Source organism: Cynocephalus volans, chromosome 11, assembly GCF_027409185.1.
Source record: "Cynocephalus volans isolate mCynVol1 chromosome 11, mCynVol1.pri, whole genome shotgun sequence".
Classification (NCBI taxonomy): Eukaryota; Metazoa; Chordata; class Mammalia; order Dermoptera; family Cynocephalidae; genus Cynocephalus; species Cynocephalus volans.
In genome coordinates this window covers 49472089-49488462 of record NC_084470.1, presented here as the reverse complement: position 1 = coordinate 49488462, position 16374 = coordinate 49472089, and the positions used below count along the sequence as shown (strand labels likewise).

Here is a 16374-nt window from a genome sequence, read left to right as displayed (position 1 = left end):
CACGTATGTGAGTGTGTCCCAGAGCTCTGAGGCCCCGGCACCCGACTCCCCACCTTCCCCACGCTCACACCGGAGGGGGCATCTGGAGAGACCAGCAAGAGACAGATCCTCCATGGAGTAGATTACAGAGAGCTGAGTCCTTCTCTGGAGTGTCACCAACCACCCCCTCCATCCCCAGCGGCCCTCCCCTGCCCGTGAGGGGGACTCATGCAGTAGCCAGGCTGAAGCACATGCGCCGCACTTGCGTGGGCCACCAGCCTTTATTGACAAGGGGGAGGGTGACCAGGAGCCTCCCAGGGGGTGTGAGCAGGCTCTCCCCAGGGACTCAGGTATGTGTGGGGTGGTGCTTGTGGGGGAGAGGCCTGGGTTCAGAAGAAGCCCAGCTGCTTTTTCTCCTGCTGCTGCTTCCATGTGGCCATGCTGTAGAATTCCTCCTTGGATTTCCCAAAGATATCTTGGAAATCAGAGTCTGAGAGATAGAACTGGGGAATGACAAGGGAGTGGGTGCAGAGGAGGGGTGTCATCTGAGCCAGAGTCCTTCCCACCCAGAGCTGTCATCGGGGCTCAGGGCCTTTCTCCATTTGTCTGCCCATTTGCCCACCAGCCCACCTACAACATGCATCTCCCAAGGCTCCTGCGTGTTGCCCACCACCAGCGGGTCCTGCGTTGGGCTCCTCCAGCTCAGTGTGAGATGCACTGGTGCTGGGGCAGCGAGTGGCAGGGGGTCTCGGGCACTCACCTCCTTGCGGGTGGGGTCCACGCCCTCTGGCAGGTCCTCAGCCGCCTGGTGCATCAGCTGTTCGCGGGGCAGACTCCCATTGATCATGGAGCTGGTGCTGCTGACGTAGCTGCTGGGTCTGGAGCTACTGCCACTCGCCTTGGGGCCCACCTCCAGTTTATTCTCTGAGCTGTCTTGGGAGCCTTTGAGGGCCTGCAGGGCCGAGGGACCTGCCCTGCAAGCACCTGGCCATCTGGATAGCCGGAAGTTGTTGACATCCTGTCCAAAGAGGGGCCTCAGGCTGAGGAAGATGGGGAATAGACAGCCCACAGGAAGCCACGCTGAACCCCCCTGGCCTTTTGCCCCCAGCTGCAACCCCCTCCCCCCCCCCACCTACCAGGGCCCGGCCCTTCCGCTGCTCATTCTGGATCAAGCCGTCTGAGCCCAGGCCATTGAGGGGGAAGCCCAAGAGTCCCAGTACTCACTGCTGTTATCTCAGAGATGACAGGTACTGCTCCCAGGCTACCCTCTGCCACCTCCTCATAGGACTGGCTGTTCTGGAGGCAAGAAGCAGGGCAAGTATCAGGGCTGGGGTAGGACTAGGGGGCACCAATGGGAGCCAGGAGAGGGCCTGAGGACAAGACCAGGCCTCCCTCGCATGCTAGAGATCCCGAGCCAGGGCAGACCCCTCACCCCCTGAATTAGGATGGGGCTAGGGGTTTCCGGCCTCACTCACAGTCCACTTGTAGGGGTCCCAAGTGAAGAACCATCCAGTGAAGGTGGGAGGCTCGTGGCCCTGCTTGACGAGCACGATGGGTGTGGCTGGGCTCCTACCTGCTGGATGGGTCTTCAGGTACTCCCGGCCCCATGCCACCACCTCCTTCTTCCACTTACTTGCAGCTTCCCCGAGCCACAGGAAGATCTGGGCCACAGAGGGGGCCTGGCCTTGGGCAGGTGGAGGAGCTGCCCGGAGCTGACCACCTCCTTCCCACTCACTGTCCGTTGGATGGTCTCAGAACCCCACACACACATCCCCAGCCAACCTGACACACCGCAGCAAGCCACACACCCATGAACACACAAGGATTCAATCCACAACTATTTACTGGGCACCTGTTGTGTGCCAGTCACTCCTCTAGGCATTGGGGATTCAACCATAAAAAAAAAATAGGCAAAAATCCCTGCCCTGTAGAGCTTTCAAAAGGGAGCAAGTAACAGGTATGTCTGGAGGGAAAGTTTCTAACCAGAAGAAACAACCAGTGCAAAGGCCCTGAGCTGGCGGTGTGCCTGGCACATTCAGGGAACAGCGAGGAGGTCACTGTAGCTGGCGCAGAACAAGACGGGGAGAGTGGGAGGCAAGCGGGTCTGAGAGTTGGGGCTGGTTAGGTCACACAGGCTGTATAAGGGTTCTGATATCTCTCTGAGTGGGACAGAAGCCCGTAGCTTCTTCACCAACTCACACAGTGCCACGGTCACAGCCCCACACACTGTGATGCAGACACACATTATCACAGCAACAGAGACACACAATCATCTGTCACCACATGGCCAGACAGCAAATCACAGCCACATGCTATTGTCCACCGTGGTCAGACATATGATTGTGCTTAAACACAACCACACTTGGTTACATAGTTGTGCACCCCCAGTGAGTTACACAGAAACATCATTACTCAAAAACACAAATATAGTCACTCAGTCACTCATACCCACAGCTGGTCACCGAGAGAGAGAGAGATTGAGAGAAAGAGAAAGAAGGAGAGAGAATCTTTCTCTCTCACATGTGGGCGACATGCTCAGTCTCAGACACACACAGAGCCACATACACGAAGGCCCCTGCACAGTCCTATAGAATCATCACACATATGTACCTGGTCAGTCATTCCACTTAGTCACTCATTTGATGCTGACAACATGTTCAGCCACACTCAGTCAGTCACCTGGAATCACACACACCATCATAAGGCACAGAGAGTTGCACACAACTACACACACAGTCACAATCACACATGAATCCCAACACACACTCATAATCTCCTGCAATCTCTCTACTGTCCATGGTCTCACATCCACATCCCCACAATCGCACAACCCATCACAATGTCACACACAGTCACACAGACTCACCCACCGCCTTACGTGCAGAGTCAGATGGCTAGATGCACACACTCACACCCAGGTATACAAACACAGACACACCTCCATGCACACCCCACCCCGGCAGGGGTGGCCGCCCTACCTCCTGCCAGGCGTCCAGTAACATGATGTCATACTTGTCCAGGTCCTCTTGGCCAAAGAACACAACTTCTGTGAGCACCAGGCAGCCCATGTGGCTGGAGCACTCAAAAAGTCGCGGCTGGAAGCTGAGGACCTCCTCAGGGAGCCTGGCCAGCGTGGGCAGCAAGGCCATAAGGGCACAGAGGACACTGTGCCTCAGCAGCCTGGCCATGCTGGCCCTCGTCATGGTGCCCCACCCCAACTCCTCAGGGTTAGGAGGCCTGGACCCTCCTCTGAGCTCCACCCACCCTGTCATCCACTGCAGGAGCACCCTGCTCCTCTCTGGGCGTCAGGGTCCCCTCTGTCAATGCAGAAAGTAGATTAACCCCAGCTAGCTGTGACACAAGCTGCCCCACGAATTTCCCAGGAGTGGTCACTGGGGAAAGGGACAACAGCTCAGTGGGGAGGACCTGAGCACAGCCCTGCCCTCCCTGGATGGGAGAGCCCCTGGGCCCACCCCTGGCACACAGCCTGCCTCAGGTGCAAGGTGGGAGGAGAGCAGCTAGGCTGGGAGAGGGGGACAGCTCAGGAGACTCAGAGGAGTGCACTGCATAAGCCAGGCCCCACAGACACACCAAGAGTGGCCTGGGACTTGGCTCCCTCCTCCCTTTGAGGCGTCACTCTGCCCTACCTACACACACCCTTACACACACACACACTTAATACACCTGTTCTTGCACTTTCTATGCACACATGCTGTACACCCATATGTCATGTTACACTGTATACATGCACACCAGGTACCACAACTCCTGGGGACTACAGGGTTGGGAACAGAGCCTTGCCTGCTTGCCCAGGACCTGGACAGTGCAGGGAGTGAATTCTGCCAGCAGATGGGGCCACTGCCCCTACTCTCTCTGGCATCTTCCTGACCCTAGTTACCCAGGGCTGGGGAGTGAAGGGTGGGCTGTGCTCTTGGGAGCCCCTGGGGGTGGGGATCCAAGAGTTCTCAGTTCTAGTCCTGCCTCTCCAGCTCTCTTTGTGACCCTTCATTAGTCACCCACCCTCTCTGGGCCTCAGTTCTTCCTCTGTGTAAGGACAATCTCCTCCCAGCCCCGTTACCTCTTGTTGCTGGGGTAGGGGGCCCGACCTCCCAGAGCCTCCCAGAAGTGGGGAGGCTCCTGACCCTCTAGCACTGTTTCCTTGTTCTTTCTGGAGATGACAGGGACCACCATCCGTGCCATCTCACGCTGGTCACCGTTACAGCCCTGACAAGCAAAGAACTGGGTCAGGCCCTGCAGGGGACAGGGTCTTCACATCCAGTGCCAAGTTCCACTCTGGAGAACTGGGCCTGAGACACAGGAGACCTAAGACGATGGCTAGGCATGCATGAGCAAGGGATCTCCCTTTCTTCCCCTCTGGGCCTCAGTATCCCCAGCTGACCAGGGTCATAGGTTCTGGGATTCTCCTCGGGTCCAGAGCATAGGATGGGTACCCCCAGGCTTAGGAGGTTATTCACGGTTTATGCTGAATATTAGGAAAAAACTCCAACAAACTGGACTAGGCCTCCCCCTTTTCCCAAGAGAAGGGACATGCTGTATGCTCAGGGCAGGAAGGAGGGGAGGCAGCCTGGGCCTAGCCTGGCTCGGCTCTGATCCATGGAGTCCCAGGTCCACCTGTCACTTTCTAACTTCCCCCAGGTTCTGGATGGGAAACTGTGGCCTGTCTCCCTCTCCTCCACCCCACATTGGCCTATCTGAGGCTGGACTTACAGTCTGCATCCCCTGTGGAGGGACACATCCCCAGCATGGCACCACCCCCCGGGTGTGAGTAGAGTGGCTAGTGCTGCCAGTACCTTCCCAAACCAGAGGTAGCAGATACCAGCTGTGACCAGCAAGAAGACATCACTGGAACTGAGGGATGAAGCACGGGCTGGCACCTCCATGGTCCTGGTGTTGTGGCTGTCAGTGCCTTGCATGTGGAAGAGCCTTGTGGCAGGTGCTGGCTGCTCTTTCCCACTGTGCCCAGTGCTCCCCTACAAGAGGGCTGGGCCTCAGGCTGAGGCAAGGCCTCCTGGGGGCTGCCTCCCTGTCCCAGTGGGTGACGACCCACCTCAGGGCTCAAGGACCCTCTCTTGAAGCCACCACTGTTTTCCAGGTTCTCTGAGTGTTGAGTATGGGGACCCAGTCACTCTAAGATAGGGAAGTAGGCCCTTTCTAAATGGACCCCTCACACCATCTCTGAGGGGCAGGACACAGTTTCCCTGGTCTTGAAGGTGGAAAGTGGGGATTGGCTTTGCCTGTGTGTGACCCAAGGCAAGGCCCTGGCTCCTTTTCAACTCCACTTCCTCACATGTGCTCCTGCTTTGTGCCTAGCTCTGGGAACTGGGGAAGAATCTGAGGCAGAGCTCACCCTTGGAGCTCCTGGGCCTTGGACAAGCACCAGGAAACCAGGGGGTGGTAAGCTGGGCCCCAGCCTGAAGAGAACGTGCTCAGCAAGTGTGTACAAGGGCCCTGGGCACATGGAGGACCAGTGACACTGTCGCCATAGTGGTAAGGTGGGCCCTACCTGGCAGACCACCAGCTGGCCCTGGAAGATGGCAAGGAAATGGGGGGGCTCATTGCCCATGGTCACATGCTCCTGCACCAGGGCTCCATGGTACATGAGATCCAGCTCCTCAGCGTTGCAGTTCAGGGCCTTAATCTCATCTTCAGTGGCCTGGTGGCCCTGCAGGCAGGGGCAGTGAGGGCCTGGTGCAGCTTTCACATCCCACTCTCAGACCCCAGCTCTTGGGCTTTAAGGTGCAGCCACCCTCTCCAGGCTGACACACCTGCCATAGGTACAGGATGTACTGGACATGGCCCAAATTCTGGTATTTATAAAGGACAAGGTAACAGTTGCCTGAACACAACTGTCCATGATGCTTGGAGTCCACAGGCTGCCTGCATAAGTCCTGGATGCACCACACCTGGGGAAGAGGGGTCAATGGGCATGGCTGGCTCCTCTACCTGAACCAGCCCACCCATCCTGCACCCAGCCAGCTCTCCTCAGCCTCCAAGGTGTTCCTCATCTGTGCAGATGAGGGGCTCACCCCAGCTCTGCCCACATGATGCTTTGCACTGGGCTTCTGCAAGGATCTGCAGGTGACCCTTTCCCCATGGACCCTGGGACCCACCACACGGTGCCAGCCTGCTCTCAGCCAGGACTCTGAGTTTGCCTGTGGTGCCCTGGCAAACAAATTAGGGTTCACAACACCTACCTCACTTCACCTCATTGTGGGAGGAAGCAATGCCTGGGTGTCCTTTACCAACACACAGCCTGACAGTTTTTTCTGGGGAAGTTCCCCCCAAGAGCAGAGCATCCAGAATCCTGCCTTTTGCAGAAGAGGCTGACCCCAGCCACATGCCACCCAAGAGTGGCACTTACCCAGCAGCCAGGCCTCCTGGCTCAGGCCCTCTCTGCCTGCCTGTCCAGTTGGTGCTGGGAGGGATCCCCTCCCTGCCTTGGAGCTTGGAGTCTGGGTCCCAAAACCCTCCTTCCCTCCCTCCCTTGCCCTCCTCTCTGATTTCCTGTCTCCCTTTCTTCCTATCTGCCCCTCTCTGTCTCTCTGTATATCCCATCTCTCCCTGACCCCTTTCTCCTCTCACTGTACCCCATCTCCTCTCTTCTTCCTCCACACCATCTCCTCCTCCTCCCTGTCTCCTCCTTGTTCCTTGTCTTTCCCAGTCTCATCTTCTCTCTGTCTCTCCTTGTCCCCCCTCCCTGTCTTCCTCTCTTCCTCCTCTCTTGGTCTGTTCCCACTCACCACCTCTGTCCATCAATATTAGAGTAAATGTAGGAGGAAACCTTGTGTTTTCTCCGACTTCAACCTACCTCAGGAAATAGGACCCCTCACATAGGCCCAGCAGTCCTATTCCCATATCTCACAGCACCCCCACACCAGCCTTGGGGCCAGATGGGACCACAGTTTCTGTCCCCATTTTATAGATTTAAAAGCTGAGGCATAAAAGAATTCAGTGCTCTGCCCAGGGGTCAGCCAACAAGATGCAACCCTGCCCTGTACAGAGCCTGGAAGTGGTCCCCAACCCCTAAGTCTCCCAGCAGACTGGTCTGGTACCAGATGATGACCAATTTCATGTTTGCAGTTGTGCACTTGGCTGTGACTGTATGGATGTGCCTTTGTGCTAGCTACAAAGTGTGAGTACGTATGTCTGTATTATCATATGTATGATTTTATCATACATATGACAACAGGGCAGAACTAAGTGTCCAAGTGTTACTGTGCAGTGTGTCTGTAGGCGTTATGTGAGTGAGTGGCCTTGGCTGTGTATGATTAGGCACAACTGTGTATGAGCCAGCTGTCGGGAGGGTGTGTGTATATATACACGTGTCCCTGGGTATCCTTGATTGTGTGTGGATGTGCACCTGGGTGTACCTGGTACAGCCAGCAGCCATACCATTCACCTGCATGCAAAGCCTACACCTGTGTACCCATCTTCCCCCAATCAAGCCTGTACCGCTCACCTCCACCTTCCCGGAACCGTCGTCCACCATCCTGAGCTGGGCCGCTAGCTCAGGTTGGATGTGAAGCTTGTCCACGTCCAGCTTTACCTGAATCAATTTACCTGAAGGTGGGACAGAAAGTGTCAGTGGCGCGCTTTGCCCCGTTCCCACCCCGCCCACTCCTCACCCATCCTACCAAGGTTCTGGGTCCCGCCCCCCGTCGGCCAGGCCTCGCCCCTCGCTCATCCACGCCGCCGAGCTTCCTCTTCCTGCCGGGCCCCGCCTCTCTCCTGCCAGGCCCCGCCCACCGGCCCCGCCCCGCCCACTCACCCAGGCCGCCGAGCTTCCTCTTCCTGCCAGGCCCCGCCTCTCTCCTGCCAGGCCCCGCCCCCGCCGGCCCCGCCCCGCCCGCTCACCCATACCGCCCGGCTTCTTGTTCCTGCCCCGCTCCTTAGACCACGCCCGGAAGAGCTGCTTGAAAGCAGCCGACTCGCTGCCGTCGTTCACCACCTCCACGTTGGTGTAGGTCGGGTAGCCCTTGGCCTGGATGAAGCCCTGGGGAGGGGGCTGTGTCAATCCTGCGATCCGAAGGCCCACTACTCCACTCTACCCACCCCCGACCCCCTCCGGATCTCCTGCTCTGGCTGCAAGGGCAGCTGAGCTCCAAGAAGTGTTAATTAACCGGGCCCATGACCTACTTAACTAGCTGACTCTGTCATTACGGACTTCTCCGAGGTCCCTGAGGGCAGGCAGGGTCACCTTAGACCGGGAGTCGAGACTCGAGAAGGGCTTGCCATGACAATCCCCACAGACCCTAGGCAGAGCCCCGTCTCCTCTCCCTCCACCCTCCCCTAATAAAAGGAGGATGTATCCAGCGCAGTAGGCTTCCAAGGCTTCAAGACAGGTCCACATCCCCCTTTTACACATAGTTTCTTAGATGCCACCTGGTCTTCACTCTCAGGGCTTCAGGGGCAGGATGTATCCATTTTCTGACCCCAGGGCAGGGCTATCTTCCCTTTGAGATCCCTGGATATGGATGCTTCCCAATTCAAACTCTAGGGTAGGGCCGTTTCCTCCCTTACAGCCCAAGGCAGGGTACCCCCTACCATATTTTAGGGCAGGGCTACCCTCTCCAATCAGATCTCAAGGCAGGGCTATGTCCTGCTCAAACAGGGCCCCAGGGCCTCACCACAGCCCGGCTGAAGGCAGCCTTTTTCTCCTGGAGGCTGGACATGCATCCCTGCCACACATAGATCTTGAAGCCACCCTGGTCCAGGATGTAGCAGTCCTGGGAGCAAGGGTGGGGTTGGTCGGTAGGTTGTCCAGACTGGGCTAGGATTGTGGTGTGGGGATGGATGGTAGTGGCCAGGGCCAGGCTTTCCTCACCTCCTCCTGCAGTAGGTCCTGGGTCAGTGGGCGGGTTGCCAACTCCTGGATGACCAGGTCCTTGCCCTTCACATAGACACTGGGATACAGGCACCCAGGTGTGGGCGGCCCAGCCCCTCCCTGGCCTGACTCCACTCCAATCCCCATTAGCAACCTCCCTCCCTCAACTCCCCGCACCCCAAGACAGAAAGCATAGGTGGCTGGAGCCCTGATCTGTGGTCTTGACTTTACTGCAGCCTTGCTGTGGAGGCTTAAGTAGCTCCCTGACCCTCACAGAGCCTCGGTCCTCCTGTCTCTACAATGGGTTTCTCAGCAAGGCAGCCACACACCATGCAAAAGTACAGGCTGGGCCCAAGGGCTACATGGCCTGTCCGAGGAACCCACCACCTTTTTCTGGAGGGCTTTCTAGAGATGCTGTGTTATTACGGTAATGATCAACGTCCAGTCCTGGACTGTCCCACTCACTCTGCCCACCCCCCACCCCATCCCTGAGTCTGCTCACTGGTAGAGGCGGACATTGGCCTTCTGCATCAGGGTAACACTCTTGCTGGGCATGGCAGCACGCAGGCTGCCCACTCTGCAGCCCAGCACAGCCTCCATGATGTGCATGAGGTCAGCAGCTTTGACCTCATCATCTACTATGCCAATCTGTGCACGACCACCACGTTCTCTGTCCCGGAGGCTGCAGGTTAGGGCCAGCCCCTGCAAGAGAGGAACTGGCAATCAGGGCTTCCCCAGTGTGCCCCCTCACTCCTCAGACAGCCCGGCCTGGATCCTTCCTGTCACTGCTCGGCTCCCAGAGGCTGGGAGGGGGTGGGGAGGGAAGCCAGTGTCCCCTCATCCTGGCATACAGGGGACACCACCAGTGTGGAATCTGAACTCAGCTTGTACCTGGTAGGTACTTCTCAGGTTGTGATGGAGAGCCAAGCCTATCTCTTGGGGTGGCTGGAAGATGGGCACCTGGAGGACAACCCCCCTCCCCAAGTCCTGCACCCCCAGTCCCTGGGGCAGACACTGACCCGATGCTTCTCGGAAATGCTGGACTTGGGCCCATTCCACTGGATCATCACTTTGCCTAAGTCCAACAGGAAGATGTCATCCTTATTAAAGCTGTCCCAAGAGAGCTTCACCTGCCAGAGCCAGGAGGGGCAGGGAGGGAGACGAGATGTCATACCGCCAGCACCCAGCTAGAGGGAAGCATAGCTGGGATGTCACTTGTGTGCATGAAGCTGTGTGCAACTGGGTGTATGTGTGACTGTGACACCACATGTCATGGTGTACAGGCATGCATCTGTGTGACCATATGTGACCTTGAGGGTCACTGTGGATGTGGCTGTGTTCATCTCTAGGCCGGTGTGACTGTAGGTAAGGCTGCATTTCACATGATGCACATGACCAAGTATGACACTTTTTACTCAATGCATGCCTACAGATGTACATGTGTACATGGACACCTGTATATAAGTGGTGTGTATGTATCTGTTTCACCATGTATGTCCATGTACACATGTACATATGAGGGCACTTCAAAAAGTTCATGGAAAGATTCGTGTACCTTTTATTTTCCCACAAACTTAGTGAAGTACCTTCATATGTGGGGGCACATCAAATATGAGCAGGTGTGTGCACTCATGGTGACAGTGTATGTGTGCCTGTGTGGGGGACAGTGTGTACCTATGGATAAGGATAGTTATCCTTCAAACTGAGATACTTTGAGAGTAAAAGGGGGAACTCTCTAAATAATTATGCCAGGATAATAGACAAAACCTGGGGCTGCGTGGTGTGCCTGCATGACCAGGATGTATGGTCACTGGATCTGTGGGTGACAGTGCAGAGCCTGTGTGGGATTGTCTATGTGTCACAGGGCTGCCACATACTGTGCAGACTATAACACAACTCAAGGATCACCATTCTCATTGTAGACATTGTACACCTGAATATTCAGTACTCCAAATTCCGGCCAGATGGCAGCAAAATGTCTGTTTTAACAAGATCAATATTTTCCCTTAATTTCTTGACAGATAGAAGTAAGGGGCACTCTGTTCTAATTTGCACAAAGGCACTATACAGACTAGAGTAGCTCCCAGGGGTAATAGTGGGAGAAACAGTGTGTGTGTGTGCATATGGGTGATAATGAGTGTGTGTGTGAGAGTGTGAAGCTGCGCACCCCCTCCCCAAATGGTGCTCCCTCCCCCTGTGCTGCCCACGAGGACCATCCAGGTGCGCTGTCTTGTCTGCCTCACCTGCCAAGTTCTTAATATGCACATGAGCCAGATGAGGAAACAGAGGGTCTGAGGAGCAGTGGCAGGGGTGGGGCTAGCAGGCTGGTGCCTTCTCTCTTCTCCCCATTCATTACGGCCCATGCGGGAATGCTGACAGCTCACTGGCCCCTGCACCCCCTGTCAGCTTCCATGCTTCCTTATACTTCAGTACACTCAGGCTGAGCTGAGTCCAGAGGTCAGGTGACATCCCTGGCAGCCCTCACCTCGGTGGCAGACACGTGCTTTCTCCCTTTGATGTGCAGCAGTCGCTGGATGTTGTACATGTCGGTCTCCACATGCTTGAGGCCAGAGGCTAGGCCTCCCTTCCTGTAGCTGAGGAGGCAACAGGGTCCCATGTAAGAACATACACTGCCATGTGCAGGGATGAGTGTGGATGTGAGCACATTCGCCGGTGTACGTGGGAGAGACACGTGTCTGTTTAATACATGTGTTTGAGTAGATGTGAGCACATGTATGTATAAGTCCATGGGTGCACACTTGGGGCACAAGTGTGCATTTGTTTATCTGTGTGTTGAGATGTGGACACATGCACATATATCTACATGTGCATACATGCGGTGGCAGAGTGTGTACCTGTTTATCCATGGAAGTCTAGATGTGAGTGCCTGGAAGCAGGCAACAGCATATTTATGTGCAGGTGGATATGAATATTCATTTATATGTGTAGGCGTGCCCATCTATAAGTGGACATACATAGGGGGTGGTGTGTATTTCTGCATGTGCATGTATACTTGTGCACTTGTGTTCATGTATATACTATATGCATGTATTAGGCTCAACTGTATGAAATGGAAATGGTTGAATATTGGCAATTTCCTATGGTTCAACCTAAATACATTGCAATTTTTAATTTTAAAATATTTGAAGCCATTCAGAGCAAAAGGCATATTTCTACCAGCTCTGTAACATAAAAGCAAAGAGAACACCTAAGAGAAATGAACACATATGTCTATATGAAAACTTGTATACCAATGTTCCTAGCAGTATTATCCATAACAGCTAAAAAAGAGAAACAACTCAAATGTCCATTAAATGATGAATGGATACATAAAATGTGGTATTTTTCCAACAGAAAATCACTTTCTGTTGGACTCGGACAAAATAAGTCCAGGAAAGGCACCACGGAAGCAGGCACATGCTTGCTTGTCTGCGATAAGAACTGTTTCCAAGGACCTTCTAAAAACCCATCAGAAATCCCTTTACATCTTTCACATCCTTCCCGCATCTCTTGCTCCGTGTGTGCGCACACGTTTCTGTGACAAAGTTTATCATTAAATATTCTCTAGAGCTATAGTAATTAAGATACAGAAACTGCCCAGTAATGACATCTCAAAGAACTGACAACAAATCTGACTTACAGCCTCTGAAATCAATGAACTCTTTTTACCAAGCAGCTTATGTGAACCTCTCCTTTTTTGCCAAAAAAAGCTGTCTCTTACCCTTCCCTCACTGAATGCATTCGTGGTTTGCCATGGTATGCATTCCAGATTATAATCTTATATTCTGTTCCCGAATAAACTCAATACACTTGGAGATATTTTTCCCTAATGTAGTTTTTCTAGGTTAACAATATCAATATAATGTAATATTATTTGGCAATAGAAAGAAATGAAGTAATAATACATGCTACCACATGGATAAACCTTGAAAACAGTACACTAAGTGAAAAAAGCCAGCCACAAGAGACCGCTTTTATGATTCCACATACAGGACATGTGCAGAATAGGCAAAGTGTAGATAGGAAGTGGATTGAACCACTAAGGTTGCCTAGGGCCAGGGCAGGGGGTTTTGGAGAGAAATGAAGAGGGGCTGCTAAATTTTTCATCATTTTAGGACGATGAAAATGTTCTAAAATTGATTGTGGTGGTGGCTGCGCAAGTCAGTGAATATATTAAAAACCACTGAATTGTATACTTTAAATGCGGGGGTTGTATGGCATGTGAGGGTAAACCTCCCCCCTCTCTAGCGGATGAGAGAGTCACCCCAAGGCTGCTCCAGCCTGAGCTCCCCCCCCCCGCCCCCCCCCCCCCCCCCCCCCCCCCGCCACACACACACTCACATGAGGCCGGGGCGGAAGTAGCTGCGGAAACAGTCGGACTCGTGGCCCTGCGCCTCGCGGTGCTGTACGGTCGGGCCCCGCAGCTCCTCTTGCAGGCTCTGCACAGAGGCTTCCGCAGCGCCCTGGGCCTCGGCGCCCGCCGCCGCCCCGACCCAGTAGTGCAGGTCGCTGGACGCCCCCTGCGTGGCCTTCGGGCTCTGGGCGACCTAGAGCCCAGGTGTTTGTGGGGCGGGGGGTGCACAGAGGCCCCAGGGGTGGGGTGGGGGCCAAGGGCAAGGCATGGGTGGAAAGCGAGGTCGAGGATGTACCAAGGGCCACGGGAGATGTCTGGCAGGTGCTGCCAGGGGCGGAGATGAAGAAGAGGGAGGGAAGGGCTAAGAGGCCTCACCCGCAGCAGCCCCCTGGTGGCATGATATTCTCGGGCTCTCAACTTGCCTCTTTCCAGGGCAGAGCTTATGTCTGCGTCGCTAGTCTCCCCAGCACTGGGCCATGTCACTCCCTCAGACTCCCCAGGTGACTTACATGGAGGATGACGTAGCAGTGTTCCTCGAAGAAGTTCCCGTAAGCCCTCTCAGGTACCGGCACCATCTTCAGGTTCTGGGAGAGGAAGGTGCTCAGTGACAACTTAGGAGACCCTCCCTGTCCCCATGACGCCCTCTGGGGTGGGGTGGAGGAGGGAGCTCAGAATTGGGAGCAGGAGAAGCCTAGACTCAGAGACCCCACACTCATCCGTGTCACCAACTCTGCTGTCTGGTTGTGCCTCTCACCTCGATGATCCATATGTGGAGGTCCCTATGGCTCTCGATGACTGGGAGGCCCTTGTTGATGTCCATCCTACGCCAGGCAGGAATGAAGGAGGACACAAGGAACAAGAGCCAGAGTTCTCAGGCTGGAGACCATCTGGGCTCCAAGCAAGACCTCTCCCCACCTACAGCTCTCCAAAGCACCTTCATCATAGAACATGACTTTCATGAGGTGGGCTCTGTAAACATACAAATGTCAGCAAGCCAGGACAGGTACTGCAGACCTGCACACAGAGGCTATGCAAACAGGGACCTGATTTGTCTGTGGGTGCACTCTTAAAGCAGGGCTGAGCTCTCTGCACAGAAGCAGACTTTGAACACAGCAACAACCTCTGCAAACAGACAGGGAGTTAGAAACAGGCTATGCACAGACACAGGATCTGCAGCCAGGGACAGGCTATGTAGATAGAAAAAGGCTTTACAGACAGGCAGAGGCTTTGTAGACAGGGACAGCTTCCTCAGACTGAAGATAGGGCTGCAACAGGCACAGGTTCTCCTGACAGAAATGAGTTCCATAGACGGGGACCTTCTGTGTGTACAAGGACAGCCAGGGCAAACAGACATAGACTCTACCCAGGGAAATTCAGACAGGCTGGGCAAACAAGCAAAGATTGTGAACACTGACAAAGGCTCTACAAACAAGTCATAGGTTCTGCAGGCATAGAGGAGCTTTACAGACTGGGAAAGGCTCTGCAAATGTGGATGGGGACAAACCCTCAAGACAGGGGCTCTTTGTATAAGACGCAGACTGCAGATATGGACAGGTACAAAGATAGGTAAGGCTCTGAAGACAGGCACAGAATCTTTAGCCAGAGAAATGCTTCCCAGACAGAGGCAGGCTCTTGAAACAGGCAAAAGTTCTCTAGACATGGTCAGGATCAGAGTGCAAGATAGTCTCTGGAAAGACACTCGAATCCTGTATAAGGGATGCGGGAACAGGCTGGGAAAGCAATTGTGAGCTCTGCAAAGAGATTCAGGCTCTGCAAAAAGACACAGGTCCTGTAGGCAGAGACTCCATAGACAGAGACTTTGCAGATAGAGGTTTTGTGAGCTTACACAGGTTCTGCAGACACACAGGCCCCGTCAACAGTGACAGCTTCTCCAGAGTGGGACAGAATCTGCTGAACTGAGCTGGCAGGGAAATCAGCTTTGTGTTCAAGCACAGATGCTCCAGACATGGGCAAGATCTTGAAACGGGGCTGGGTTCTGGGGAAAGCCCCAGATTCTGCAAATAGGGATAAGCTCTATAGAAGAAAGTGAACTCTGGAAGCAGGTAAACGCTCTGTAAATGGGGACAGGCTCTGCTAACAGGTACACAGGGAAATAGGAATAGAGTGTACAGACAGGCATAGGCTCTGCAAACAGCGATGTGTTCTGCAGAAAGACACGGGTGCTTCCAGACAGACACAGCTACCCCAACAGTGATAGGAACAGACCTTGCAAACAGACACAGTATCTACCCAGGGAAATGTGCAAACAGGCAAAGGCCCTGGAAAATGTCATAAATGCTATATATAGGCCTCAGGTTCTGCAGACAGAATCCAGCTCTGAAATAGGAAAAGGCTCTGCCATCGGGGACATAGTATGAAGACAGAGGCACTTATTGCAGAGGAATCAGGTTCTGTTCACAGGGCCAGGTACTTTAAACACAAAGCTTTGCAAACAGGGATAGTATCTTTAGGCAGAAAGAGGTGTCCCAGATGCCATAGATGGCACAGAGTGGCTCCCATTCCTCACGCCTTTGTTCTGGGCTCCTGGCTCAGGTCCTGGTGAGCTCACAGTACACTGTGGGAAACACCCAACACGGTGGCTATGGAAGTGGGTGGGTGGGTGGGGAGGTGCAGGGGAGGGGCCGCCCGGAGCTGAGTCATGCCGGCGGGAGGCTGTGGGGCAGGGCAGGCAGAGGGGACAGTCCTTCCAGAGGCTTAGAGCTGCGTTCATGACAGCATGCTGCCCTTCCTAACACCCTGTGGATACCATGAATACTGTTGGGTTTGGTCTCCCTCCCCAGGGCAGAAGATTCCTGAAGGCCGGGGTTTGTCCTCTTGTTTACTGCCGGATCCCAGCTGCCTGGCACCTAGCAGGTACTCATTAAATAGTTGTTGAATGAATGAAGTGTGTCGCCCTGTGACTGTACTGAGTGAAAATGGAGATGGGACTCACCTGTGCCCTCTAATTGCACCTAGAACTGTTTTTAGCAGTTGATAGGCTGTTGGTGTGACAATGACATGAGTGACAGGCAGACAGTGGAAATGGTGATCTCAAGCAGCAGAAAAAGTGATGACACTGAGTGGTGGGCATAGTGACATGCAACTGTGACCCTGCAGCAGGACAGTGAGGGACAGGCAGAACAGTGACCAGTGACAGCAACCAGGCACCCAGGCAGGCAGTGACCAGAGGTACAGA

General features: G+C 54.4%; 1 protein-coding gene and 1 long non-coding RNA gene across 2 annotated transcripts in view; one reads left to right on the top strand and one right to left on the bottom strand.

The window, feature by feature from the left end:
• Positions 1–277: 277 nt before the first annotated feature.
• VILL (villin like) lies at positions 278–13998 on the bottom strand. The gene is made up of 19 exons (XM_063115107.1): positions 13933–13998; positions 13688–13762; positions 13166–13371; positions 11310–11418; positions 9844–9954; positions 9327–9526; positions 8825–8903; positions 8628–8726; positions 7855–7993; positions 7460–7560; positions 5766–5903; positions 5504–5662; positions 4791–4970; positions 4058–4203; positions 2958–3102; positions 1455–1640; positions 1204–1275; positions 740–997; positions 278–482 (listed from the first exon to the last, which is right to left on the bottom strand). The coding sequence occupies exons 1-19, from the start codon at positions 13996–13998 to the stop codon at positions 369–371; spliced, it is 2583 nt and encodes an 860-aa protein (XP_062971177.1). The 3' UTR covers positions 278–368.
• A 1542-nt stretch (positions 13999–15540) lies between these two features.
• Positions 15541–16374, top strand: part of LOC134391022 (uncharacterized) — a 44849-nt gene continuing 44015 nt past the window's right edge. The window contains exons 1-2 of the long non-coding RNA XR_010024899.1: positions 15541–15605; positions 15980–16052. This is a non-coding gene — a long non-coding RNA (uncharacterized LOC134391022). The remainder of the gene's footprint in view (positions 15606–15979; positions 16053–16374) is intronic.